Source organism: Furipterus horrens, unplaced genomic scaffold, assembly GCF_987537825.1.
Source record: "Furipterus horrens unplaced genomic scaffold, mFurHor1.1.pri manual_scaffold_7, whole genome shotgun sequence".
Taxonomy (NCBI): domain Eukaryota; kingdom Metazoa; phylum Chordata; class Mammalia; order Chiroptera; family Furipteridae; genus Furipterus; species Furipterus horrens.
In genome coordinates, this window is record NW_028327177.1 from 2,251,448 (window position 1) to 2,277,150 (window position 25,703).

The 25,703-nt window shown below is 62.9% G+C and overlaps 1 protein-coding gene across 1 annotated transcript in view; it reads left to right on the plus strand.

Annotated features, from left to right (window-relative positions):
• TRAPPC9 (trafficking protein particle complex subunit 9) overlaps positions 1-22,366 on the plus strand; it is a 217,326-nt gene extending 194,960 nt beyond the window's left edge. The window contains exons 21-22 of the mRNA XM_090283329.1: positions 21,086-21,306; positions 21,765-22,366. Coding sequence (XP_090139455.1) covers positions 21,086-21,306; positions 21,765-21,932 — 389 coding nt within the window. The 3' untranslated portion in view covers positions 21,933-22,366. The remainder of the gene's footprint in view (positions 1-21,085; positions 21,307-21,764) is intronic.
• The last annotated feature ends 3,337 nt before the right edge of the window (positions 22,367-25,703 follow it).

Sequence of the window (25,703 nt, forward strand, 5' to 3'; positions counted from 1 at the left end):
CTGGGTGTGCACTGCCCCTCAGCACGGAGACCAGAGGCGCCTACGAGATGAGAGTGTCACCATGTGCCCCCCTCCTTTCCTGGGACCCCATCTGTGGACAGCCACCTGGCGTCACCGTGCCTGACTCCTGCAGTAGTTTGGGGCCTCTCTGGGCAGGGACGCCCCGTGGCAGCTGTGCCGGCTGCGTGGCAGGTGGCCAGGGAGAGCGGGAGGCGCTGAGGGCACCCGAGCATGGGTGGTCGTGGGCGGTGCCAGGGGCCAGGTGGGGTTCCACACCTCGTCTCTGAGCTCCGGGAGCTCACGCACAGAGAGCCGGGCACAGACAGGACGTTGGGAAGCCCGTCACGCACCCCACGCCCCACGTGGCACCCTGCGCTGGAGATCAGAGCAGCCCCCTGGTGGTGCTGACTCGCAGGTCACAACTCGGGAAGCCGAGGCAGTCGGTCCAGGCCCCTGAACTTGATTAGCAGGGATGAGCTTGTGGCGCCGGCGAGCAGAGCCCTTGGGTTCTGGTTCACATGGGGCTAAACTTATCTTTGGGAAAATAGACTGTGTTTGAGGCCTAATCACAGGCATTAAAACCATTAATGAGTAACAGGATTCAATTTCCCGATGTCCTTGCCTGCGTGTCCCGATGTAGAGATTGCACTGTGAGCACTGTCCGCAGATGCACCGTAAACACCTGCTGTCCCCATGTGACAGCAGCCGCCGCCATGTTCCCGGTGGGCCAGGCCCCAGATAGGATGTTCCCCCCCCAGCCCCCCGCCGGGTGTCGTGCCTGTAGCCGGGCGGGACTCCGGGGAGGGCGAGGGAGGCGTCCAGCAGGGCCTTCTTCACGTACATCACCGGCCTCCTATTGCCTGGCCGGCCACTGACAACATGGATGTGCTGGGCCCCCGTCAGGCCTCACGAGGGAAGCCACCCGCTGTCCTCTGTCCACTAGGGCCCTCCAGCTGGGCTTTCCTCCCCACCTGCCGCCACTGGCCTCCCGCTGGTAGGGCCAGAGGTGCGCTTCCCTTTCGTCTCGGCTCTGGAGGCTGGTGAGCAAACCGCCGGGCTGGGAGGCCTGTGGATGGTCGGGAGAGGGAGGTCTGGGTGCCCTCGCCCCCCGCCCCGGCTGGGTGAGCTGTGGCTTCATCCTGACGCACACCACACCCCCACCTGCGTCTCCGGCCATGGCAAACGAGTGTGCAGGCGTGTTTCCAGGTTCCATGAGACAATGGCCATAAAGCACAGGACCTCTAGGAAGCCCTGAAGGAGACCTGGGGCCTCCCCATCCTAGAGTGTGGCCCGGCGGGGCTAAGATGTGAGTGGCCTAGGGCCCCGGGGCCAAGTCTGCACAAGCCCGGGGAGGCGGCTCCGGCGAGGCCGTGTGAGGAGCGTGGCATGTGGACTGGGCAGCGTGTACAGCTCAGCTGCCTCCTCGGGGCTCCCAGGGCGCATGGGGGTGTGCAGGGCCGCCGTGTGACCTGGCCCGTGGCCGCATGGCTCCCCAAAGGCACGGACACCCTGGAGCGAGTGCATGGGGAGCCAGTCCTAGGAGAGCCCTGCACCCCAGATGCGCTGCAGACCCGACATGGCTGGCACGTGCTTCTCAGTTTGGGATGTTCAAGAGCGTGTGCTGACCTCAGCCACCAGTGTTTGTACCTCCCGTGACTTCCGTGTGTCTCACCTTAGAGAGGACCAGGTGGGGTGTGTTTGACCTTTTTAAAGCTGGGCACTCTGTGTTTGGATTTCTTCCAAAGCCCTCTGGTCTGACCAGCAGCGCATTGGGGGAGCCCGGGGACCAGACGCAGCTGGAGGCCCCCCGAAGGCAGGCACACAGTGGGTCACGCTGCGAGACATGTGGTGGGCGGACCTTGCGTCTGGCCCGGGTGAGCATGAGCCGTGGGCTGCGGGCTCTGCACCCTCGGGGTCGGGGGTGTGGGACTGTCCTGGGCCTCTGCCTCTCGTCCCACCCACTGGTGCTCATCCGTTCTTTCCCTGGAAAGGAAGACCTGTAAGGGGTGGAGCCCAGGCCGCGCCCGGGCCCGGATGCAGCGTCCGCAGCCCCTGCCACTCTGTGTGGGTGGCCGCCCCAGGACCCGTGTGTGGTGGTGGTTGGGGGTGAAGGTGCGTGGGGCGGGTCAGCACCAGCGGCTCCTGTCCTCACAGATGGCCTGGGGTTTTGGCTCTCAGTCTCAGTCCAGCTGGCCACCCACCCTCTGTGAGCCTCAGTGTGTAAGGCACGTGCCCAGGACCAGGCGGTCATGGAAGTGCTAACTGGGTGCTGATGGCATTGCCCGACAGGTGCCCTGACCGTGGGCTGCCTGCTGGGGGCTGAGCCCAGTGGGTGTTGGTGGCTGGAAGGTCCCGAGCTGGGGCTCCTGCCTGCTTCTGCTTCCCAAGCAGCCGGTCCTCACCCTGCCTGACAGTCAACAGTTTTGACAGGCTAGGCTATTTTTAGAAATGTGTTCCCACTCCTTTTCCCTGTGGAAAAGGAAAGCAAGTTAAATTTTAAATGAACCCCCCGCCCGTCCTCCTCCTGCACACGCCAGCACAGGTGGCCACGCGGGGTGAGGTGAGCGTGGGGCCGGGGGCGGGCAGGTGTCAGCGGGAGGGCACGTGCGGCCATGCTCTGGGGCCCAGGCCTGTGTGCAGCCCACGTCACCCTCACCGCCCTAGTGCTCGGCAGAAACGAGGTTCCGGGGTGGGGGTTGTGGCCCGGCCGTGGGAGCTGGGAAGGGGGTGGCAGCAAAGGAGGGCCGAGCACCCACAGCGCCCTCTCACCACTACGCCCCCCGAAGGCCTTCCGCACCCCAGCTTACTGCGTGCTGCCGAAAGCCCTGGGCGAGAGGCAGCATCGGGGTGTTCGCCCCGTGTTGCTGGGCGCACCTGGAGGCCCAGCCACGAAAGCACGGGGTGTCCCAGGTCCCGCTGGGGCGCGGCCCTGGGCAGAGGCCAGCCCATGTGGGAAGGGGCAGGTTTTGAAGCCGTGACCCCCGAGTGGACTGCTGTTGTCGGGGAGGGGTTGCAGTCTGATGGTGTTTTGCCCGTGCCAGGTCTCTGGTAGTGAATCTCCATGGGAATCTTAGAGTCAGCCTGTCACGCTGCACACGTGTGTGCGTCGGCATGCACACATGCACACGCACACACACACATGCGCGCGCACACACAGCCCTTTGGGACTTCGGCTGGGCTTATGCCGACTGTACAGACGGATCTGAGATTTAGCACGTCCCCGATTCCCACCTGTCTGTGTTGACGTGAGAGGAAGTTCCAGTTTCCCGTGAGCTGGCCTCACACGTGTTCTGTGGGACTTGCCCCTGAGTGCGCCGTAGTCCTGGGCCGTGGGCAGTGGTGTTTCCAGGTTTGACGTCCACCTGTCTGTTGCCGCCGTGTAGAAACGCAGCCGGCTCGGGCGCGTCCACTGGTTCCTCGCGCCGTCGCTGCGTCTGCGGGTCCGCTGCGTGTGCTGGGTCCTGCGCTCGAGAATGGAGACGGCTTTACCTCTTCTCCAACCTGGATGCCTTCTGTTCACTCACCGCGGTGCCCAGGGAACAGGAGTGGGGAGGCGATGACCCCCGTGCCCCGGGGGCAGGAGAGCGGGGCCGGTGCCGCCCGCCTGCCTGCCGAGGACGCCTGCCGGGCGGCCGGGTGTCGTCAGCAGTGAGTGTCATCTGGGGTCACGTGCTTTCCTGTGCATCTGTTGTGGTGATCCTGCGTTGTGTCCCTGGGGTAAACTTCCGTCGGTAATGGCACGTTATCCTTTCGGCACGTGTTGGATTCAGTTTTCTAAAAAATCCTGTTAGAGCCGTTTCCCCTGTGTTGGCAAGGAACGCCTGCGTGGCGCTGCCTTGCTCCCCGGCGCTCCGGGCGGTCTTTCGGGAAGGCTTTCTGTAGAACTGATGTTCCTTCTTTCTTACGTGTTGGGTAGAATTTCCTAGGGAGGTAGTCTGGGCCTGGAGTCTCTGTGAGAAGCAGGTTGGCTGCAGCTCAGTTTCTTTAACAGATAAAAATATTCTGAGTATCTCTTCTTCAGTGAGACTAAACTGGTGTATCTTTCAAAGAACTTATGCATTTCACCTAATTTGTTAAATTTATTGGAATTAATTTCTTTGCAACGTTCCCATTTTCCTTTTAATACTCTCTGGGCCCTGCAGTGACATCCCCCGTCTCGTCCTGACCCCGGTCCCCGGCGTCTTCTCTCTTCTCCTGACCAGTGTGGCCGGCGGCTTGCTAACTCTGCGGAGCATCTCGCAGAACCGGCTTTTCGTTTCATTGATTTTTCTCTATTGATGTTCCTGTTTTCTATTTCATTGATTTCCACTTGGCTGTTTATTATTTCCTCTCTTTTTCTTACTTTGGATTTAATTTGATCGTCTCTTTGTAATTTCTTAAAGCAGAAGCTAAAATCTTAAATTTGCGATTTTTCTTTCTTTGCTTCCCTGAGATGTGTTTAGTGCTATAAAATTTCCAACAGCCACTGCTATTGGCATCTTGACAATTTTGGTATCTTGTGATTTCATTTTCATTGGGTTCGCAATAATGTTTAGTCCCCACTTCATCTCTTCTGTGACTTGAGGCTGATTCGAGAACGTGTTGTTCACTTCCTGTTGGGGGGTTTTGCAGACCTCTGTCACTGATTGCTAACATGTCACTGTGGTCAGAGATTATGCTTCATGTGACGTGAGTCCTCCTCAACCCACCGCCGAGGATGTGGTCTGTCCTGATGAACATTGTACGTGCCCTGGAAAACGGTGCCCCTCCTGATGTCGGGGAGCAGGCCCACAGAGGGTGAGGGGTCAGGCTGTTGGACGCTGTCTTCCGAGTCTTTTACGCCCTGGCTGACTTTCCGTTGCTTGTGTCTGCTATTGAGAGGCAGATATTGTACCACTCGACTTACCCAACTGCAGTTGGGGGCTTCTCTGTTTGTACTGGCAGCGCCATGAGATTGTACTTGACAGATTTCGAAGTTCTCCTATTAGGTCCATAGACGTTTAGGACTCTTACGTCCGTTGGGTAAGTTGCCGCCTTTGCAGTTATGAAATGACCTTCATAACTGCCTAATAGCAATTTCCCTGCTATTGATACGGCTGCCCCAGCTTCCCGACACTGGCATTGGCATGATATGCCTTACTGTATACTTTTAATTTTAACCTGCTTGTTTCTTTATATTTAAGGTACCTTTCTTGTAAGCGGCGCAGAGCTGACTGTTGCTTTGCTTTGTTTTCATTTGGGCCCGTTTGCATTTAGATTAGCAACATCCCCTGCGATCGTTAACGTGTTCAGGTCTAAGTCTGTGACCTGCTGTTTGTTTTCCGTCTGTGCCCACTGGTCTTCCTTCTGTTCTCCTCTTTCACCGCCTTCTCTCCAGCCCAGTGGGGATTTTTATGATTCCATTTTTAAACAGACTATTTTACACAACAGGTTTAGGTTCACAGCAACACTGAGTGGAAAGCACAGAGCTCTGCAGACCCAATATCCCCCCAGGGACAGCCTCCCCACCCAGGCAGTGCACCTGCTGTAATCAGTGACCACGGCAGCTCATCAGTCCCAGCCAGCGGAGTCTGCTGCGGGCATCAGGGCTCGCTCTGGGCGCTGTGCGTTCTGGGGCTGCGGCGGCTGTGGGATGGCCTCCACGGTCTTGGGCTCTTCCTTCCGGCGTTCTGTCCTCCAAACTCCAGCTGCCTTCCTCCCCCCGGCCTCCCAGCTTCCCCTCCTCAGCTCACAGAGCCCTCGGGGTCCCCCACGGTCGCCGTTCCCTTGGGGCCAGACCCCACACTCCCTCACGGCAGGGAGTCAAGGGAGGTACTCACGGTGCTCCCCTCATTGGTGCCTCTTTGCTCAGGGTCTTTACTGCCTGTGACCAGCGTCGTGAAAGCCACTGTGCTGTGTATTTTGTCTGTTGTGGTTCTGGTTTGGTTTCTGTACTGGGAGAAGGTAAAGCGGCCCCTGTTCCCCTCTGAGTCCTTTCCCCTGTGGCTGATTTGACACGGTTTTTGTCCCCACAAAGTGCGTGCTGCTGGGTATCACGGCCGGGACGGGGACGCCCTCGTCCGTGCCCAGGGGAGAGGTGCACGCGCTCGTTGGCTTGTTCTGGAGATGCCCACCTGCCAGGCCCGGAGGGAACACAGTGACCCGGCAGGCACACTCCGTTCCCTCTGGGGCTGCTCCGGAATCAGGCCCAGGGAATTCGAACAACTCTCCAGGGAAATCCCGAGGGACGTGAAGCCTTCCATCATCCGCTGAGCAGACGTTTCTTGAGCACGGGCCTGTCTGCCAGCGCTGCTGGGCAGTGCCCCTCGGAGCGCCCAGTCTGAGCAGGCAGATGTCCAGGACGCTGCGACGGCCCCTCAGGCAAGGCGGCGGGCGCGGGCCGACCCGAGGCCGAGAGCACACTGGCCAGGGTGGGGGCCTGGCCCTGGACTTGGACAGCTGATCGGCACGGGGGCAGGGAAGGAGAGGAGGAGGTCTCGGCCGTGGGAGCCTGGGTGTCAGCCGAGTCTGAGCCGAGGGCTGCACAGGGCGTGGTCACGACAACAGTGATCAGGTGCTAATTGTCTATGACTCCAGGGCCGTGATGGACTTCTGCTTCTATGTCCTGAATGTCATTCTCGGTTTCTCCGAAGGAGCTTTATGGTCGTTCTCAAGTAAAAGTTATGGTTACTGTTGTGGGCTTGGGAGTCTGTTCTGCACAGAGCCCTTGAAGCCAGCACACATAGGTGCCTCGCCATGACACAGATGTGTGCTTTCTATGTGTACACGCGTGTGCACATACCCCCGACGGAAGCCACCTGGAGGCCGGCTCGGGGTGCTGCCAGGGGCGACTGTGCTGCCCCAGGCGGGCGATCGGCCCCGTCACTAAGATCCCGTTTCCTAAGGGGGCTGTTCCGCGCCCCCTTCTGTGAGCAGACAGGCAGCCTCCGGCTGCTCCTTCCAGTTAGGCTGGCCGCTCTCTGGGCCACAGAGGACAGACTGGTCAACGCTGTGTTGCGGAAAGTGGGGTGACGTCACGCCCCGTCCTGCCCCGTCCGCCTGCTGAGCCCCTCTGCACACCCAGGCGGCGGGCCGGCCTGGCCTTCGTGAGCGGGCGGGTAGCCTTGTGGGGAGAGAGGGCTCCCGTGGGAGCTGTGGTCCTGGCTGCGTGTGCCCAGCACCGTCCTGGTCTGCATGGCAGCTGACTAACCCTCGGCACCTCTGAGAGGGACAGAAGCAGAGAGGAGGCCGTTCCACGTGTGTTCCGCCACACCGAGGCCCGGCACTGGGGCTGGAAGGCAGGACCGAGCACCTGGTCCTGGCTGGGCCGGGCGGGCCTTCGCCGACCCCTGAGTTTGGGGCTCCCTCTGCGGGGCTGTGGGGACAGAGAGAACACTTCGTAGCCCGTAGAGGGCGGGGCATGTGGCCCGTCGAACTCCCAGCCCAAGCATTGTGCCCACACCGGCCGTGACCCCTTCCTCCGGACGCGCCGCAGCCCTCGCCTTCCCAGGCCCCGGGCGCAGCCGACTTCTAGCCCCAAGCGGCCCGCCGTGTGCTCCGCCGGCGCCGGAGGCCCTCTTCTCCGTTTCTGGGAAAAGCACATTTATCAGCTCGTGCGAAGGGGAGGTGTTTACAAGCAAAGAAGGCGCAAAGTGAATGATAATTGCAGCTGGGCTCTTGGTCCCCAGAGACCAATATTTTGGTCTCTTGCTTTTATTGGGAAAGTGAGCCAAAGAAAGAGCTTTCCAGGGGACGGGGAATGGGCCTCCTGCCAGGGACCCCTGGGCCACTGCGGGGCGGGTGCAGGGAGACGCTTGCCCTCCTGGGAGCCCATCCTGGCCCCGTGGGGGCTTGGGAGACCAAAGCCCCTGTCGGCCTTTGAATCGCAGCGTTCACTCTGCTTCGCTGTCGGGCGTTACCCTGGGGTCACACGACGCCATCGGGCCATCCCTCCTGACCGGCAGGCGTTGGTGTCGACGGCCATGTCTCAGTTGCTCCCAGGGCTCCCAGAGCGTGTGCCCTGACGGGGTTGGGTTTGGGGCCCAGGCAGCTGAGGTCTGTCCCAGCTCCGTCTCTCACTTGTCAGTCTGGCGAGTGCCCTCCCCGTATGGAGCCTCCCTGTCCCTGTCGGGAAATAACCGTCTCCGTCATTAGCGGTACGCGTCGCTCTCGGGCTGACAGGAAGACACGCACCGCCCTCGGGTAACTGTCAGGAAGCACAGCGCGCCTGGGGAGGCCGGGGCGGGGGAGCACGAGCCGGTTCTGGGGGCCGAGTCCGGGAGCACCGCCCTCGCCGACGGCCCCCAGAGGAGGTGGCCTGGCTGGACGGTGACACGTTTAAGTGGACGGACATTGGAAGTCAGGCTGAGGCCGCATGCAGGCAAGAGGGCGTGCACACGCGTTGGGGCACACATGGCCCAAGGCTGGCCAGCCCCCACCCCATGTTCCTGGCTCGCTGCTGGACGCCGCGAAGGCCTTCCCCCCGCTGCTCTCTCCGCCTCACTGCCGCGGTCTCTCCACCTGGCAGCCCGAGGGGCCCTCTGAATGCGTGGACCAGGCTGCCGGCCACTCTTCTGCTTACACCCCAGGGACCTCCCGTCTCAGGCCCGCCGCGGGCTCCCTCCGCCCCCGGCCCTGGCCTCAGAGGCCTCGCTCCCTGCCCTGTGCCGCCCAGGCAGGCCTTCCCGCGCCGTCCCTCCGGCCTGCCTGCAGCTGCCAGCCCTCCTTCTCAGGATGAGGCCCTGCCCTGGTCTTTGCTGCCTCCGCCCTGGGCTGTGAGCCTCCTGAGAGCAGGCGCTGCGCTGGCCTTCCAGCTGATTTCTTTCTGGGAGCACTTCTGTTCCCTCCAGGACAGCGCCCGGCTCACAGGAGGGGCCGGGCCCAGGATCACGGAGTGCCTGGCTGCGGGAGGTATCGATTGTTTCAGGCAGCGGGGCCACCCAGCCCAGACGCCCACAGAGGGTCTGCTCGCTTGAGCTGAGTGGTGGTGACACCGCACGGTGCGGGCGGACGGCCCTGCAGTGACGGAAGGTGGAGCCCAGCAGCCGTGGGAGGGCAGGGAGTGCAGGCCGGCAGCTGCTGCCCTGTGACCTGGAGGGGACCCCCGGGTCCCTTGCCACCCCTGCCTCAGCCCTGCCTGCCCTTCAGGGCCCTGATTCCTGTGAACCGCTGTCTGCTGCTCTCCCAGCGGGGCCACAGGGCAGACTCCCCGGGAGACCTCAGGTCCTCCGCAGCCGTCACACGTGGGGAGACTAATCTTCATCTGCTTTCATTGTGATGGTCCCAGTCAGCACCAAGTATCGCACTGTGTAGCATTTACTTTGGATTTCAGTGAAGGCCCATTTGAGCTGCCAGGCTGTGGAGAGACAGACACAGAGACCGAGGTATGTGGGCTCTGGCCTGGCGCAGCCAGCCTCACCCAGCGCCACTCGCCAGGTGGGCTCAGCCGAGGGTGCTGGGGACGCTCCCATCGGGACTGAGGCCCTGGCCCATGGCCACGGGAGGTGGCCTGGTTGTGAGCCCAGCGCGGGCTTCTGGAAGGCGCTGCGTTGGGCAAGCAGGCCTTAGGCTGGAGGAGGCAGGGCCACCTGGGCCTCGGCCCCAGCCCCTCCTCCATGAAGATGCTCTGCAGACCCCTCTGGCTCAGCAGTGGTGCTAGGAACCCTGAGAGTCACCGGGAGATGGAGATGAGCAGGGTGGTGGGGTGGTCATGCTGCAGCCTGAGGGGCGAGCCCTGAGGCTGGGCTGCGGGGCAGCTTGTGGCACCGAGATGGGGTAGCCGTGGAGACAGCCACAGGACGAGGTTTGGGGACTGTCGCATGGGTACCTCACGAGGCTCGGCCTGGGCTGCCTCAGCGTCTTTTCCGACAGTCAGCCTCCCACTTGGAAGCTCCTGGGAGCAAGGGCTCCCCCAGGCTCTTGAGTTCCTGAGCCCTCTCTGGGTGCCCGACCCCACCAGGAAGACACCAAGGCCACTGTGGGCCTCTGGGCTCTCTTCTAGAACCAGGAGCAGCGGGGCTCTGCCACCTCCCAGACAGGGGCTGTCCCCTCTGAGTCCCGGGACTCCCAGCCGGCTGGGACCCTGAGGCTCCATTCCTCACCTACAAAATGGGGGGAAGTAACCCCCTTACCTTGCTGGTGCCTGTGAGGGGTAGGGGAGGCTGGTGCCACGAGGATGCCCCCTCGGGGTCTCCCCTCACCTGCTTGTGCAGATGTGTGCCTGGATGGCTCACCTGTGCTCCTGCACCTGCTCACACATGTCCACACACGTGGAGGCCAGTTCCCCTGCCATCCCCCTGAGCCAGGCTGCAGCATCATCACGGTGGCCCTGGAGGGGGCTGTCACTGGTGGCTCTGTTACCTTCCTGCCCCGCCAGCCTAGGAAGCCGGCAGGACCCAGGCCTGACCAGACCTCCGGCTCCAGCCCCCGGCAGGCCCGGGGCCGTGCTCCTGCACACAACTGACGCGGGTGGCGGCTGCGTGATGTGTGTGTGTGTGGGTCATGGGTTGCAGACCATGTCTGTTCCCGTCACCAGTGTCGTGTGGTCCTCCAGCTGGCCTGGGACCTGAGCCTCCTCATCTGCCACTCGGGTGGGGTCTGGCGCCCACATGGCCAGTGCGAGGCTGCAGCTCTGCCCGCCAGCCTCAGTGGCCTGTGCAGACCGTGCTCTTCCTCCCTCCTGCGCTTTTCCTTGAAAGCAGAAGCCACAGACTCCGATTTGCAAGAGTGGGTGTGTAAGGAGAGCTCACCTGCCTGCACCGCACCTGGTTGTTCAGCTGCTGCTCGGGTGGGGGGGGGCCCTGAGGTGCCTGGGTGCACTTGGCCCCCGGCTTCAGCTGTCTGCTACGCTGGCACATGTACGTCCACCGGTCGTGCTGGACCCGGCCCCTCCCAGCCACCCCATTTTAGCTTCATCACCTCTTCAAAGGACCCCCCTTCAGTTAGGCAGAGCCATCATCTGAGGGACGGGTGTCAGAGCTCCCGTGTGTGAGTTCGGGGAAACATTGGACTTGACACGCGGCGGTGTACTTGGCACACAGATGGTGACAAGGACAACCGCTAAAGCGGGCCTCAGGCTCTCTGTTCAGATGAACCTCGGCAAAGTCCTAAAAATTCATGCTCGTTTAAAAAATAATTATAGGTAAATATAAAGTAGTTAAATATTAGCAGTAAGCCCATCATCAGAGACGTTAACCATTAACAGGTGGGTTTGCACTTGTCTGGATTAGCGTGTGTGTGTAGTTGACCCTTGAACACCAGAGCCTGGGCACCGCCTCTGCACAGTCAGACACCCGCATCTGTGGAAAGCGCAAACACAACAGCCTCTCCCCCGTGGCTCAGCCGCGAGTCGCCTGCTGCCCGCCTTCCTGTCATGTGCCTCACACACGGCCTTCCCGCGCCGCTGGGGCCTGCAGATCAGCAGTTAGCCTCCCCTGAAGCGAGCGCTTACAGCCCGGGACTGTGGACACTAAGTTCACATCGCCTGCTCACGAAGCGCAGAAATACGTGCACGCGTGGCCCGTGCGGCTCCAACCAGTGAGACGTGACTGCAGGGCCAGGGGTGCAGCTGTGCTTTCTCCGTGTGCGTAACCGCTGCCTCTTCGTACCAAGTGCGTGCATCTGAGGCACGATTTTCAAGGGCTGTGTAGCTGTCCTGCACCCCAGTCCGCGAAGCGCCCGCCTCCTGTCGGCCTAGAGTCCGTGGCCGGTCGCTCCCGCTCCAGTCCAGGCTCTCCCACGCCGATGAGGCTCTGCCGTGAGGCTGCTGGCTGCGGGGTTGGGCTGTTCGGGGCTGCAGGCTGCGCAGTGCAGGGCTGCCCCCGTGAGTGTTACAGCTTCCGGGCGCTGGTCAGCTGGGTCCCCAACGCACACCACCAGCAGCTTCTCTTCTCCCTAAAAGCCTGTGTTTGTCTACCCGGCGGCGCTCTGCTCACCGGCGAGTGGGGCTCTTGGCTGCGTGTGTAGTGGCCGCTGCGTTTCTTCTTGGACCAGGTGCCCGTCATGTCCGCTGTGCCCTCGTCTCGGTGTGGGGTCTGGGCCGGCCAGCACACACCTCCTCCAGCCTCCGCCCCCTGGAACCCTCCCCACTTCCCCGACCGTACCTGCCCGCGTTCCCTCCTGGGACCCTCTGACCACCTTCGAGGCCATTTGCGTCCTGCCGCCTCCAGCCCTGCTGAGGACGAGGCGCCGCCGGACCAGCCCCTCTGCTGGCGTCGGCAGGAGAACTGGGCTCCTCTCGGGGGCCCTGTGTGGAGCCTCCACACGGTTCTGGGGGCACACGTCACCAATAAGGTGTGAGCTCTCCAGGGTCCCGTCGGGCGAGCATCCGAGCCCTGATCTGAGTGTTGCTCCGACTCCAGAGACCTGGGTCCGAAGTCAGTGTGAGTTTGGTGGAAGAAGGAGCCATATGGAGCACCAGGCGCTGTTTGCACAGTCAGCGGTGACCCCGTGGGGTCCCCGGAGCGGAGAAGGCAGCCCTCAGCTCCCTCTGTGGAAGGGCACTCCGGGCAGGGCCGCTGGGCCGCAGCAGGGGACCGGGGGGGGGGGCGCAGACCCCAAGTGGGTGACCCGCCCCAGGACATGCGTCCTTCCTGAGAGGGTGGGCGGGACAAGCCTGGTCTCTGAAACTCCTCCTCCTCGCATCTCTGTTCCTCATTGTTTGGGGCCAAAGGGATTTGACAGGCTCCCCGGGGACTCATGAAGAAGAAAAATGCCCCAGACATCCTGCCGTTGAACGGCTTTGCCTTAGATGTTGTGTCCATGGCGATTGCTCGTGATTACATGCGCGCCTGCCGCCTGGGGTGAAGCCCTCAGCCCGGGTTCCATCCTTGCGGGGCGGGGCTGGGCTCTGCGTGCTGTCAGAGGCTGGGGAAGCCTCGTGAGCCTGCAGTGCCCTCTGGCCTGCCAAGGCCCCGATGGGAGCGGCACAGGGACACACGTGACCCAGGCGGTGGGCAAGTTCACGTGTGGGGAAGAGCTGTCTCGGGAGTAGTTCAGAAGCCCCGATGTGGGCTTTGCGTTTCAAGACGGTTCCTTGCTTCCGGCCTCCAGGGTCCCCCACGGCCCCAGCTCCTTCCTCGCCCTGCTCACAGCCCTCGGACCTGCGAGTTCCTTCTGCTCGCTCTTGTTGCCCGGTCTCACCCTCTGACCTGAGAGTCTCAAGCCCTCCATTTTCCTCTCCTTCTCCTCCTAAAGCCACCTTCTCTTGCCCTCGCCTCTCCTGCTGCGTGTGGACCAAACCTCCTTTAAGAGGCCGGCTAGTCATCCCATGGGGCCCAGAGTCTTGTGAGGATGGGGGAGAGCTTTGACCCACTCACACAGAACTGAGCTGCTGAGACATGCCTGTCGCTGTCTCTAGTCCCTCCTTCCTGTTGAACCAAGGCCCTCCGCGCGTATTCTTTCCTCTCCTGTTGGATCAGCAGGACCGGCCCATGCAGTCCCGGAGCCCGTCCCTGCTCTCAGGGAGTGTGCCTGTCGGGGGCTGCCGGTTCCCTCCCAGCTCCAGCTGCCCCGCCCTCCAGGCAGGCTGCGGGGGTGCAGGGCTTCTGGCTGTCCCGTGTCCCCAGCACCCCAGGGGCCGCAGGGCTTTGGGGAGAAGCCAAGTCCCACAGCTAAGAGGGCAGCCGGGCCCCGGGTGCTGAGAAAGCACGTGCCGCTCAGAGAGGGTGCTGCGGAGAGGGTCGGGTGATGTAGGAGAACAGACTGTTCGCAGGCACCCTGATCTGCACACCGGCTCTGGGTGTGGTCATCACGGACCTTTCCTCCCGTCTCTAGGGCGCTGCTGCCAGCAGACCCCTCTGTGGGCTGCTCCTTCGCGCAGGGGCACGCAGAGCTCTTCCTTGGCTCGCAGACCCCGCCAGGAGGGGGTGTCCGTGTGGGCGGGGGGCACAGCTTTGCCTGCTCCCCCTTCAGAACCCTCTCTCTCCCCTCGGGGTCTCGCTGAAGCCCGTGCCTGAGCGTTCGCAAAGGAGGGGCCGTGCCCTGTGGGCCCAGGTGGGACGAACAGCTCCAGGCTTTGCAGCTGGAAACCGGGGTGACGGCACCAGGCTCCGGAGAGTGGCCGTGCCCGGAGGCTCTGGGGTCAGGGCCGTCTGTGTGGGGCCATGGGGTGACCCGGCCTGGGGAGCAGGGGCGGGGGGCCGGTTCTCTGCGTTGAGAGGGCTCTCTGCACTCGCCTGTCACCCGCCGCAGGAGCTTGGAGGCATGGACTCTTGGGGCTGGGGTCCAGATGGGGTCTCCTCCCGGAGGTGGTGGGCCCCACGGGAGGGAGTGAAATCTCTGGCAGCTGCGTGGGGAGAGCCAGCAGGGACCCGTGCGCCCGCGCCGCCGCCACGTTCCAGCCCAGAACACCTGAGGGGCCCGAGCATTTCCAGTTTCGTGTGGCCTTCCTGGCCACGGTGAGGCTGCATGTGTCAGGCCAGGAGGCACACGTGCGTGGGTCACGCTCGTTAGCCTGGCTCCCAGCTCTGATGTGCAGACGCGAGGTAGGCGGTCTCCGCCTGTGCCCTTGCCCTGAGCCCCGTGAGTGGTGAGGGCGCCCAGCTGGCCCATGTCGCCGCCACAGCGGAGGCCACAGCCGCCCACCCTGTGTCTGGAGCCTCGGCCCCTGCCCAGGGCGCTGCTCTGAGGCCGGAAGTGCTCTCCTGCTGTGAAGCAGACAGCGCGGCAGACAGTCACTTCCAGGCTGCTTCTGAATGTCCCGTTTTCGCTCCTAGAAGCGGCGCTGCTGCTGCTTTGATAGAAAGAGGTTGAATGGCCAAACTGGGGGGTCCTGGGGGCAGGACGCCCACCCCGTCCGTTTCCCATCACCCCAAGCAGTCAGGGTCCTCAGATGTTTTCCTTCCCGAGCGATCACTGAGCTGACGGTCACCGCCTCTGTGCTTCCTAGAGGACCAGTGTGCTCAGCGCCCGCCCTCTGCCAGAGCTGCACAGCCCTGCACGTCCCCCTCACTGTGCTCACCCCCGCCCTCTGCCCCGGCCTGTGTGCTCCACTGGGTCACCAGGCTGGGCTTGTGGTCTGGAGCATTCGGCCAGGCTTTGTTCTGAATTGAGTCCTTGCTATGCATAGGTGGTGGGTGGGTGGGTGGTGGGTGGGTGGGTGGTGGGTGGGTGGGTGGTGGAAAGTATGCAAGTCCTGGCAGAGCCTTTGTGCACCAGCCCTGCTAGGTACCAGGGAATGGAGGAAGGAATGCCCAAGTACTGGTCCTCAGGATTCTGCTGATGGAGGCAGAACGTCCCCCCACTTCAGGAAAATACAGACTGCTGAGTTCAGAGACCAAGGCATTGGGGAGGGAAGGCTTCCCAGGGAGGCAGGCTGGCGGGCTCCCAGGCAGAGGCACTGCACAGCTTGTGCAAAGGCCCAGTGGTATGAAACAACCACACAGCCTCCTCCCACACCTGCTGGACCCTCCCTGTGCTCCTCCCACACATGTGAGCCGAGCCTGCAGGTGAGGAGGTCTGAGGCTGATGACACTGTGTAGCAAGGACAAGGCTAGCACAGAGCCACGGGGACAGTGGAGAGTCCTGCCTGGGCATCAGGACTCTTCGCTTTATTTAGAAAGGCTTGAGAGAAGATGAAAAATGAGAGCTTGAAAAGGTGGAGACGTTGCTTGGGGACAGACGTGTCATTTTAAATTCTCTGCTGTTCTCAGAAGGCTGTCTTTGCATAATGCCACCAGCCAGCAGGCATATTTTCCATTTTTCCCTCCTGCTTTTTTCCTGGTTTATCATCAGTTGTCTGAAGTGCTTGTCCAGAAAGAGAATGTGGAAGGCTGAGGACTTAATAGAGGCATTGTCTCCAGCGAGCAAGGTGTTCCCTGTGCAGACAACGGTGTCCCCGTTGGGAAGGAAAGGAGAGCGGTTCCCACACCAGCTGTAGTGCACAGCGTGGCCCCGGGCGCGCCAGCCCGGCTGCCTCAGAGAGGCGAGAGCTGGGTTAGGTGAGTGCGGAGACCCATCAGTGTCTCCGCTAATTGCTGCGACAAAGAGCCCCTGGAATTAGGATGCCCTGCCCATCGCATGACCCCACCCGCCTCCTGGCCCCGCCCATTGTGGCCCCACCCACCTTGTGGCTCCTCCCTCCTCTGCTCCTCAGTTCCCTCAGCTCTGTCAGCCAGGACATGGGGGGATGCATCTGTGGCCCAGCTTTGGGGTATCATTGACCCCCCCCCGCTTATGACCGGCCGGGGCTCAGTTCATGTCACACCTCAGTGCTGGGGAGGCTGCAGGCTGGCTGTGTGCAGCCCGGGAGAAAAGGGAATGGTTTGGTGAGCACCCAGCCAGCCTCGGTTGCCAGAACCTTCTCAAGTTCAAGTGTGAGCAGGGCTTTGAGAAACAGAGCCACTGAGCTGGGGGCGGGCGCCAGAGAGGAGACAGCGGGAGCCCAGCACGGAGGGCGCAGCGGGTGCAAGTGGCAGCAGACAGCACCCTCGGGGGCTTCAGTGCTGGCTCTGCCCCGCATGTGGCCTCCACGCTGCAGCGGCCCCGTCAGGGTGCCCCTGGCCGCCGTCTGTGGCCGGCGTGTGCGGCCGTCTCCTCGGCCCGGGCTCGGACCTCAGCCCTCGCGCAGGCACGTCGCCTTCCCTCCACGCGCCGTCCCGTTGGCAAACAGGGGAGCAGCAGCCCTGGCTCCTGAAGGGGCTCCCCTGCCCGTCCCGGGCTCACCTCTGCGGCCTGAGCGCCCTGGCCTGGAGAAGGCGGAGCGCGGCCGTGGGCAGGTGTGTGGTGGGCGCGCCGTGCACTCTTCCCCTGCTGAAGGCAGTGGCTCGCCGCGGTTCCCACGCAGCCACAGGCCAGGCCGAGGCACAGCCCGGAGGCTCCCGTGCTGGGGCCGCCCTCCGCCCCACGAGCTCGCCCGGGCACCCCCCTGCGGGCCCTGTGCCAGGGCCAGCCGCAGGGGCCACACTGGGTAAGCCAGAGACTCTCCGTAACGGAGCTCCTTTCCCCCTCACCGTAATTTTAATTTAATTCCCTTTAATCTTTAATGAAAAGTCGTAAAAGTAAATTATTCACCCAAGAGAGCCCCTCAGGCTCTGCCTCTGACTGGAGGGTGATTACACATGTGGCTCTGGGGCAGCCTCCCTCCCCAGAGGCTGAGGACGAGGCCTTCTGGTTCAGGGACCAGTTAGCCACCTCATCACTGCTGCAGGCTCCTGCGTGGGGCCCGGCAGGGGGCACCCCCGACAGCTGCCGAACGGGCTGGCCCTGTGCCCCGGGGAGCCGGGGGGCGGGGCGGCGCTGAGCCCTGCAGGCAGCACCCTGGTTCTGGGCGGCAGGACCAGCCTTCTCCCTGCCTGTCCCTCTCCATCTCCAGACACCCCTCTGCCTGAGCCGGCTCCCCTGGCAGAGAGGCCCCCGCCCAGGCTGTGCTCCTGCACTGCCTCTGCCTTAAGACCCTTGCTCAGAACACCGTCACCCCGCCTCCTGGTCACACGCTCTCTCAATAGACAATCAAGTAGCCAATAAAATGTAAAACCCCTGAACTCAGGGGCGCCACACCAGTGTAATTGATCAGGACCTGTGGGACGGGGGTGCAGGAGCCGCCGTGTGTGTTGTGTGTGTTAACATTGGGGGTGGGGGACTAAATATGGCTGCCGAGGATTCTAGATCGCTGTCCTCTTGGCTCTGAGCTTCCTAACAGCCAGGAGGAAGAGGCCAGTTACGTGACGCCCACTGGTAAGGAGGGAAAAGCTGCCGCCTCGGTTGGATACCTGGTAGCTGGCTGCCTCGGCGTTAGAGAAAGTTCACCCCTGCTTACTGGGTGTGGGAAGTCACAGGGTTTCCCTCTACATCTGCCTGTGCCTTCTCCCAGAGGCCCGCTGGCCGGCTGCTGTCGGGGGGCGGGGTCCCCCGGCCTTCGCTGTCCTCTCGCATCCGCAGTCCTGGCCGTGTTCGTTGCACTTGAACGTCTTTGGCTTCATCTACGGCGTGACAGAGCTCCGTGATTAATTCCCAGGCCAAGCCTTGCCGGAATCACATTTGACTGTAAAGTTTAGGCTCACCCCAGATTTGTGTGGACTGGGAAAATGCCTTCAGAAACGTAAAACGTAAATGTGCTCCAGCCGAGGCCGCACTCACCTCGGCTGTTCCTGGGCCTCCCCTCACAATTCCTTCCTGCGTTGTTCTTAAGGCTTAACAACGTTTTAGCCAAAATTAGACATTTGCACCTAAATCTGCTTAGCCTTCCCATCACCAAAGGCCGGGAAAGGGAGTCGGTAGAGCGAGGCAGGGAGGGTGTCCTCACTGGGGGCTGGAGCTTGGGGGGCAAGAAACCTTCCCGCCGGACCTTGGGCACCTGTGCTAAGGAACAAATGAACAGATTGTCAGGTAAGTCAGCCGAGCAGGAAACCCAGGGCTCATTCCCCTTCGTCATGGAAAAGCGATTTACATGTGACCTTGGGGCCTGCTTCCACCACCTCGGGAGCCGGGAGGTCGCGCCCTGGCTTCCCTCCTTCCCGGCACCTCCGCTTGCTCACCTGTGGGTGGGGGCGGCAGTGCCGGCCTGGTGCAGTGGGAGTGGGGGCAGTGGGGTGTGCCTGAGCGTGCTGGGGGCGCAGGGACGAGTCAGGACGGCCCCTTCCCCTGCGCTGGCTCTCCACCTTCCCCTGGCTCTGCTCGCCCGCGTCACGGAGACCTCCGAGTGGATCATGCGTGGTCGGACAGCAGACACTGAGGAGGGCAGCCTGTGCTGTGGGCCCAGACGGCCGTGGAAGCGGCCCCTGCCCACGCCTCCAGGAGCCCGTCCGGGAAGGGGCTTCTGCAGCTCACGAGCCAGCGTCCTGTGAAAGGCGTCGCTGGAATCTTGATAGGAATTGCAGTGAATCTATAGATCGCTCTGGGTAGCATGCACATTTGATGATGCTAATTCTTCCCATCCATGGACATGGCGTGTGCTTCCACTTACTGGTATCTTCTTCCGTTTCTTCAGTGGCCTACGAGTTTTCGATTACAGGTCTTCTACGCCTTTGCTTCGTTCATTCCTAGGTGTTTTATTCTTTCTGAAGCAGTTGTGACTGGGATTGTTTTCTTAGTTTCCCTCTCCGTTAGTTCGGTATGGCATATAAAAATGCAGCGGGCTTCTGGATATTAGTTGTATCCTGCTATTTTGCTGAATTCGCCGATCGGTTCTGGTGGTTTCTTGGTGGAATCTTTGGAGCTCTCTATGTACAGAATCACGTCATCTGCAAATAAGGACAGGCTCACTGCTTCCTTTCCATTTTGGGTACCTTTGACGTCTTCCTGTGTCTAGTCGCTGTGGCCAGGACTCCTGGGTGCCGTGCTGAGTAAGGGGAAAGTGTGCGTCCCTGTCTTGTTCCTGATCTTAAGGGGACCGGGGGAACATGACGCTAAGTGAGATAAGCCAGCCGGAGAAAGACAGGTGCCGCATGATTTCACTCATGTGAGGACTCTAATGAACTAACCGAACGAATGAGGACAATGGGGACAGACTCACAGATGGAGAGCAGATGACAGCTAGTGGGGGGGGTGAGGGGTGGAGGGACTGAGCAGGAAAAAGGGCTCATGGACACAGACACCAGGGTGATGACTGCTGGGGGGTGCGTATAAGGGGACTAAGTGGTCATGGGAAAACTACAATAAAGATTAGAAAGAGCATGCTCTATGTGCACTGTGGACCGACCCCTGCCAGTACCCCAAGTTCACCTCAATCTGCCCAGGCTCAGCTCTGGTGTCCCTGCACATCCCAGAGTGCAGGATGCAGCAAAAACAGGGCTTTGAGGGCACATCGTAGCTTCAAAAACATATGTTGATAAAGAGCAAGGTCTCCTGCCCGGGAAGCCCGCCCTGATGGCACGCAGGGGAGCGCCCCAGCACACACACGCCTTGCGCTGTCCTTGCGGTTTTGCCTGACTGGACTCTGGGCCTTCCTCCATTCCTCTTGCTGGCTTGTGGAGTTTCCCAGCGCGGGGACTCGTGCACTTCTGAGCTCCTCTTCACCTTGGCCATGAGGGCCGCAGGGGTGAGGGGGCGTGGCAGCGAACGCCGACTGAACAAGCGCTGCCCACGGGCCTTGGCAGCCTCCCCCAGCCCCCACGCCACCCAGGATGGGGGTGGGAGCAGGTTCTGTGAGCTGCGTGCCGGGAGGTGGAGCACAGGGTGGGCCTCGCTCCTGGAGGAGGTGGGGTGCTGCCAGGTCGGGCCCTGGAGCCTCCCTGGAGGGCTGTCTGCCTTGGGGTCAGCCATGCCAGACGTGCTTTTACTTTGTCCCAGTAGTTCGTCCCAGAGGCTGTACCCTAGGCACGTAAGCCCAGGATTCAGACAAGGCCTCCCTAGAAACGTGGGCGTCAGGGGGCTGCTGCCCTGCAGACCGGCAGCCCTGCGGATGTGGACGCGGCCCCGAGTGGTCGGGGCGGGCAGGTCAGGGTCTGTGTCTTCAGTGGGGGCTCATGCAGCCTCTGCAAACATTCTCACAAGGATGTCAGCGCGTGGGACAGGCACAGGTTCACGGTCACGGGGCAGAGCTCAGAACCGCAGCTCAGCCACCACGGCTGTGGGGACAGCTAAGGCCGGAGAGACACAGGGAGAGTCGCTGGGGGTGGCTGTGGGGGCAGGGCGGGGGTTAGGAGGGATTTTAAAAAACAAGTGTTACTTGTGCAAACCCCTCAAAGTGTTTTTAGTGTGCTATGAAAGCTTAGGACTTTAAAGATATGGGGAGAGGCTTGATCTTAAAGGCTTTCCCAGAAAAGTGGGCTTGGAGGGGAATTTGGTTGGGGGTTCGTTAACCTGCAGATAAACACCCCACTGTCACTGTCACCGTCACCAGGAGTATGTGTGGCAGAGGCCCAGCCAGGTGTCTGCCACTCATCGTCTTAGGGGACGGGCCTGAGCTCAGCCCTTGCAGGCGGGAGCATGGAGGCCCTCCAGGACCCCCAAGCACCCCTGGGGCCCTCTCAGCCCCTCCGCCGAGGCGCCTGTCCCTGCCAGCCTGGGACTGCACCACCCATCTGGGCCGCAGCACCCAGCCTGGCACACTGGGGCGGTGGCCTCGGTGGATGCAGGGGTGAGGGAGCAAACAAACGAATGAATGGTCAGTGGATGAAGGAGCAGACGGACGGCGGGGGAGGCCGCGGGGCAGAGCGCCTGACCGGCACGTGTCCTGTGTGCTTTGCAGACGTGCTGGTGGACGGACAGCCGTGTGACTGCGCGGCGGCCGCCTGCCGGGTGGGCGACCCCATCCGCCTGGAGGTGCGGCTGACCAACCGCAGCCCGCGCAGCGTGGGGCCCTTCGCCCTGACCGTGGTGCCCTACCAGGACCAGCAGAACGGGGTGCGCAGCCAGGACCTGCACCGCGCAGTCTCCTTCGTGGGCTCCAGCACCTTCTACCTGGACGCGGTGCGTGGCGGGCTGGGAGGCCCCTGTGGCCGTGGGCGCGCCCCCCATCCCCCGCCCTCTGTGCTGACCCCCGGCTGCTCTCTTCTCTGCATCCGGAGTCCTGGGAGTGAAAGGAGGGTGGGGCCGGCCCTGAAGGGTGTTCAGGGGACGTGGCGGGCGCAGGGGCCCAGGATGGCTGAGGTCCCGCCCTCGCTGCTGCCCGGCCCTGCGCCCTCACCTCCCCATCCCCCGCTTAGCGGCCCCTGCAGGGCCCAGAGGGACTGATGAGTCACAGAGCTTCTTCCAAAGACAGCAGCTGAGGCTCAGAGAGGTGCGGCCACCTGCCTGGGACAGCACCGCTGGCGAAGCCTGAGCGCCCGCCCCTGCTCTGTGGCCCCGAGTCCAGGCAGGTTCAGGGTCTGCTGGTGGCTTTGGGGCCACGCTGCGCTGAGCTCACACCTCTTCCTCCTGCCCCGCAGGTGCAGCCTTCGGGCCAGTCTGCCTGCCTCGGGGCCCTCCTCTTCCTCTACACGGGTGACTTCTTCCTCCACATCCGCTTCCACGAGGACGGCACGAGCAAGGAGCTGCCGCCCTCCTGGGTCTGCCTGCCCAGCGTGCACGTGCGAGCCCTGGAGGGGCAGGCCTGAGCGTCCCTCGGACCGGGCCCTGTGCCTGCGGGGAGGGGCCTGGCCTGGCCCCACCCAGCGGGGGCGGAGCTTCGCTGTAGCTGCTGCCCCGCCCCCAGCGCCCCGCCTCTCCACGCTTCTCCTGCAGCATCCTTTCTGGGCTCTGCGGAGTGCCCAGATGTGGCAGCCGCACCCTGGCCCACACTGCCCACTGGGGCCCCTCCTCTGGGGCCTGACCCTGAGGCAGATGCTGACCAGACCCCAGCGGGTGGCTCCCACCCAGCGCAGGGTCCCTGCCCCTGCTCCTGTGACGGCCCGCCCGGGTGGGCCTGCGGGTCCCCTGAGGCTGCCCAGGCAGGAGAAACAGCGCCACGCTGGGCACCACAGGGGCCCCGTCCCAGACCCCGGGCCGTCTGTGTGTCTGTGATGAGTCTCCAATAAAGGGCCTGCCTGGCTCCCTGCCTGGTCCGCCTGCCTCCGTTCACCTGCTCGCCGGGGGGTCAGAGACCGCCCCACTCAGGGGAGGGTTCCGGCCCACAGGGCTCTGGACAGAGATCCCCACGGCACACACGGCTGGTGGCCAGCAGGGCTGGGCCTGTGTCGGTCTGTCCGGGGACCCCTGGCCGCCCTCCCGTGCGTGCGCTCCTTAGGCCTGGCCCCCCGCCCCGCCTCAGTCCTCAGCCACGGCGGCTCTGACCGCCTCTGCCTCTGGCTTTCCCTTCACCCTCACGACAGCGGCCCGACCCCTGTGGGGCCCGGGCCTCGGTGGCGGCGCTCACGGCGGCTGGGCGGGTGCCTGCTCCCCAGAGGCACCCAGTGGGGGGCCTTATTGGAACAGCCCAGAGCTGCCAGTCGGGCCCTGGTGGCCACCCCTCACTCCCTCTGCTCCCTCAGCCCCCGCCTTGGTGGGCTGCACCTCCCCGCGGCCCTTCCTAGCAGGCCACCCCCCTCGTCCTCGGCCACACCTGGCTCCCTGCCAGAGCCTGGCCCAGGGAGGGTCTCGGTTTGAGGGTCCTACAGACACCTTGCAGCCAAGCAGCCAGCCTGGGAAGTGGGGGCCCTGGGGCAGTGAGGGAGCCGCGATGGGCAGCTGCCACAGGGACCCCGGCCCGAAATCCTCGGGGGAACTTAGGCAAGAGGGAGACTCCCCCGCCCAGGGGGAGCCCAGGGGCGAGTGAGCTGGCCTGTGAGTCCTGCAGTCCAGAGCTCATTCCTGCACGTCAGGTGACCAGAGCCCAGCCTGGGGGGCCCCGGGACACTGACGTTCGGAGGACTCCTGGGGGCATTTGCTGAGGCGGGCCGCGTGTGACAAGTAAGACAGTGTCTGTCCCTGCCCTGGTTCCTGGGCAGCGCTGCTACCTCCTTGGGGTTTCCTGCTATCAGGAACACCTCCTGTGGCCATGAGGTGACTCTGGGTGGGCTCCTGGGGGGCGTCAGGGTGGGGACTGGTCTCCAGAGACAGACCCAGTGTGACTAGAGGCTGGGAACTGCCAGCTCCGTCCCGTTCTCCAAGCACGGAGTTAAGGGTCGGTCCACACGGGGGCCCTTCTGCGAACGCCCCGGCTGTGGGCCGCCCGGAGCTCCCAGGCTGCTGAGTGCACACACGCGGGCAGTGAGCACCCCAGCTGCTCGGGGACAGGAGCCGCCGCACCCAGGACCCTTCCAGGCCTCGCCCTGTGTCCACCGTTGGCCTCCTGCGCCCTTCGTCACAGCCCTGTAGCCCACGGGGACATGTGAGTAAGCGTTTCTGAGTCCTGAGTTCTCTGAGCGGCTGTAGCAAGTTGTTAAATCGGGGAGGCGGTCCTGGGGGCCCCGACATACAGCTGGCTGGTCAGAGGGGCGGGCGGCCCAGACTGGGGACGGGCATTCGTCTGGTGGGACTGAGCCCTTGGTCTGCAGGGTCTGTGCCCACCAGGGAAGTTGTGTGAGAACTGAGCTGAGCGGCAGGACACCCAGCCGGTGTCGGGAGGGGCTGGGTGCTGTGTGCCCTGTGTGGGGGCCCGGCTGCCTCGCCGTGGCCAGAGCACGTTGTCAGCTGCCCGTGGCTGGAGGCTCTGCAGGGAAAGCAGCACCAGGAGGTGGTGGGGTGGGGACCTAGGAAAGGCACCTGCGTGTCCCCCGCCAGCCCAGGACCTGTGCGGGGAGGTCTCACTTGCCCATTCTGCACACCTGTTATAGGTGAGTCTCCCTGATGGGTTGGGGCCCATGAAAGCCTGCTCACCGCTGGTTCATGTCCAGAGACACCTTCAGAAGGGAACTGAACAGTCCCCCAGCCATTGTGGCTGAGTTCTGGGGGCCCCTGCCCAGGGCAGGCCAAGAGTGAGTGGTGGAGAACACTGGAGGGGCCTGCTTATCCTCCAGCCTGGCCGGAGGGAGGAGCCTGTCAGGTTCAACTAGGCCAGACTGAATGCCATGGTGCAAGCAGGTGGCCTGGTGCCTGCCCCGCCAGCCAGGAACAATGGAAGCAGGTGGGCAGGAGGATTAGAGAGGTCTTCCTGGAAGAGGTGGCTCAGTGGTGAGAGGAGGAGGAAGGGATCTCCCACGTGTGGGAGGGCTGAGCAAAGATCTGGAGACAGGACAGTGGGCTTGTGAGCCTGAGGGGACACCAGTGGCCCCCCCAGGGCCTGTGTTCTGCTGGGGTGGGACCACTAAGGAGGTGATGATCTTGAGAGGGCACAGAGGAGGGGCTCTGGCTCTGTTTGGGGTCACAGAAAGTTTCCCAGAGGGCATGATGGGACTGGGCCTTCCTAGAATTCACCAGGGGACAAGCTGGAGGAAGGGTGTCCAGCATGTGCAAAGGCCTGGGGGCATGGGGCACTGTAAAGGGGGGATAGTTGTGGATACTTACTGTGACAGGAAGTGCGTGGTCCCGGCCCAGAGGGAAGAGGCTGCACAGGAGGTTGGCGTGGGGCCCTGGGGCAGGGGGAGTGCTCCCCAGAAGGAGCCCAGGTCGCTGAGGTGCGGATGGGCCAGGAGGTACAACTTGGAAGCAGACACCTGCAGATGGAAAGAAGGGGGATCCTGGGCAGGGGTGTGGCTGCTGCCCACCTGCCACCTGGCATCCTGGCACCCAGCCTGCAGTGACATGTTCTTCTCTTATCACCAAGCCGGTGCCACCTCGGGGCGTCCACTGCTGTCTCCGCCCGCAGACCTCACGTGGCTTCTTGGATTCAGTGTCACCTCCACGTCGCTACCCGTGGGCCCTTTGCCGCACAGCCCTCCCGGGCAGGCAGCCCAGTCCGGGATGATCTGTGCGTGTTCGTGCGTGGTGTGTCCTCAGTTGCAGTGCGAGCCCCTGGGAAGGTGGCTGGCAGGAGGGCGCTGGGTGGGACTGGCTGAGGGCTGTCCTCAGCCTGGGGGTTCCCGGGGAGCGGGCCTTGCGGACTGCGTGGAACGCGAGTCTTTGAGCTCCGCCATGCTGTGTGACCACGGGTGGTCACTTGACCTCTCTGAGCCTCGATTCTCATCCGTAAGTGGAGAGAAAAGGGCCTGCCGGGAGGGCTTGTTGCTGGCATGTCTGGGTGCCCAGCACACGTCTGTCAAGTGCAAGGACAGATGTGGCCACGCCCTGGCCCTGAGGCGGTCCTGGACTGCTACCTAGGAGACATGGGACCTTGGCAACATCACTGTGCCTTCCCGGGCCTCAGCGTCCTGCTCTGTAAAGCAGGATCTACCCCATGTCAGCCTCCAAGTCCTCCACCGCAGGGGCAGGAGAGGCGGGCCTTCTCCAAGGGCCTTCCGGCCCCATGGTGCTGTGTGTGGTAGCTGGTGCCTTTGCTGAGATACCTGCTC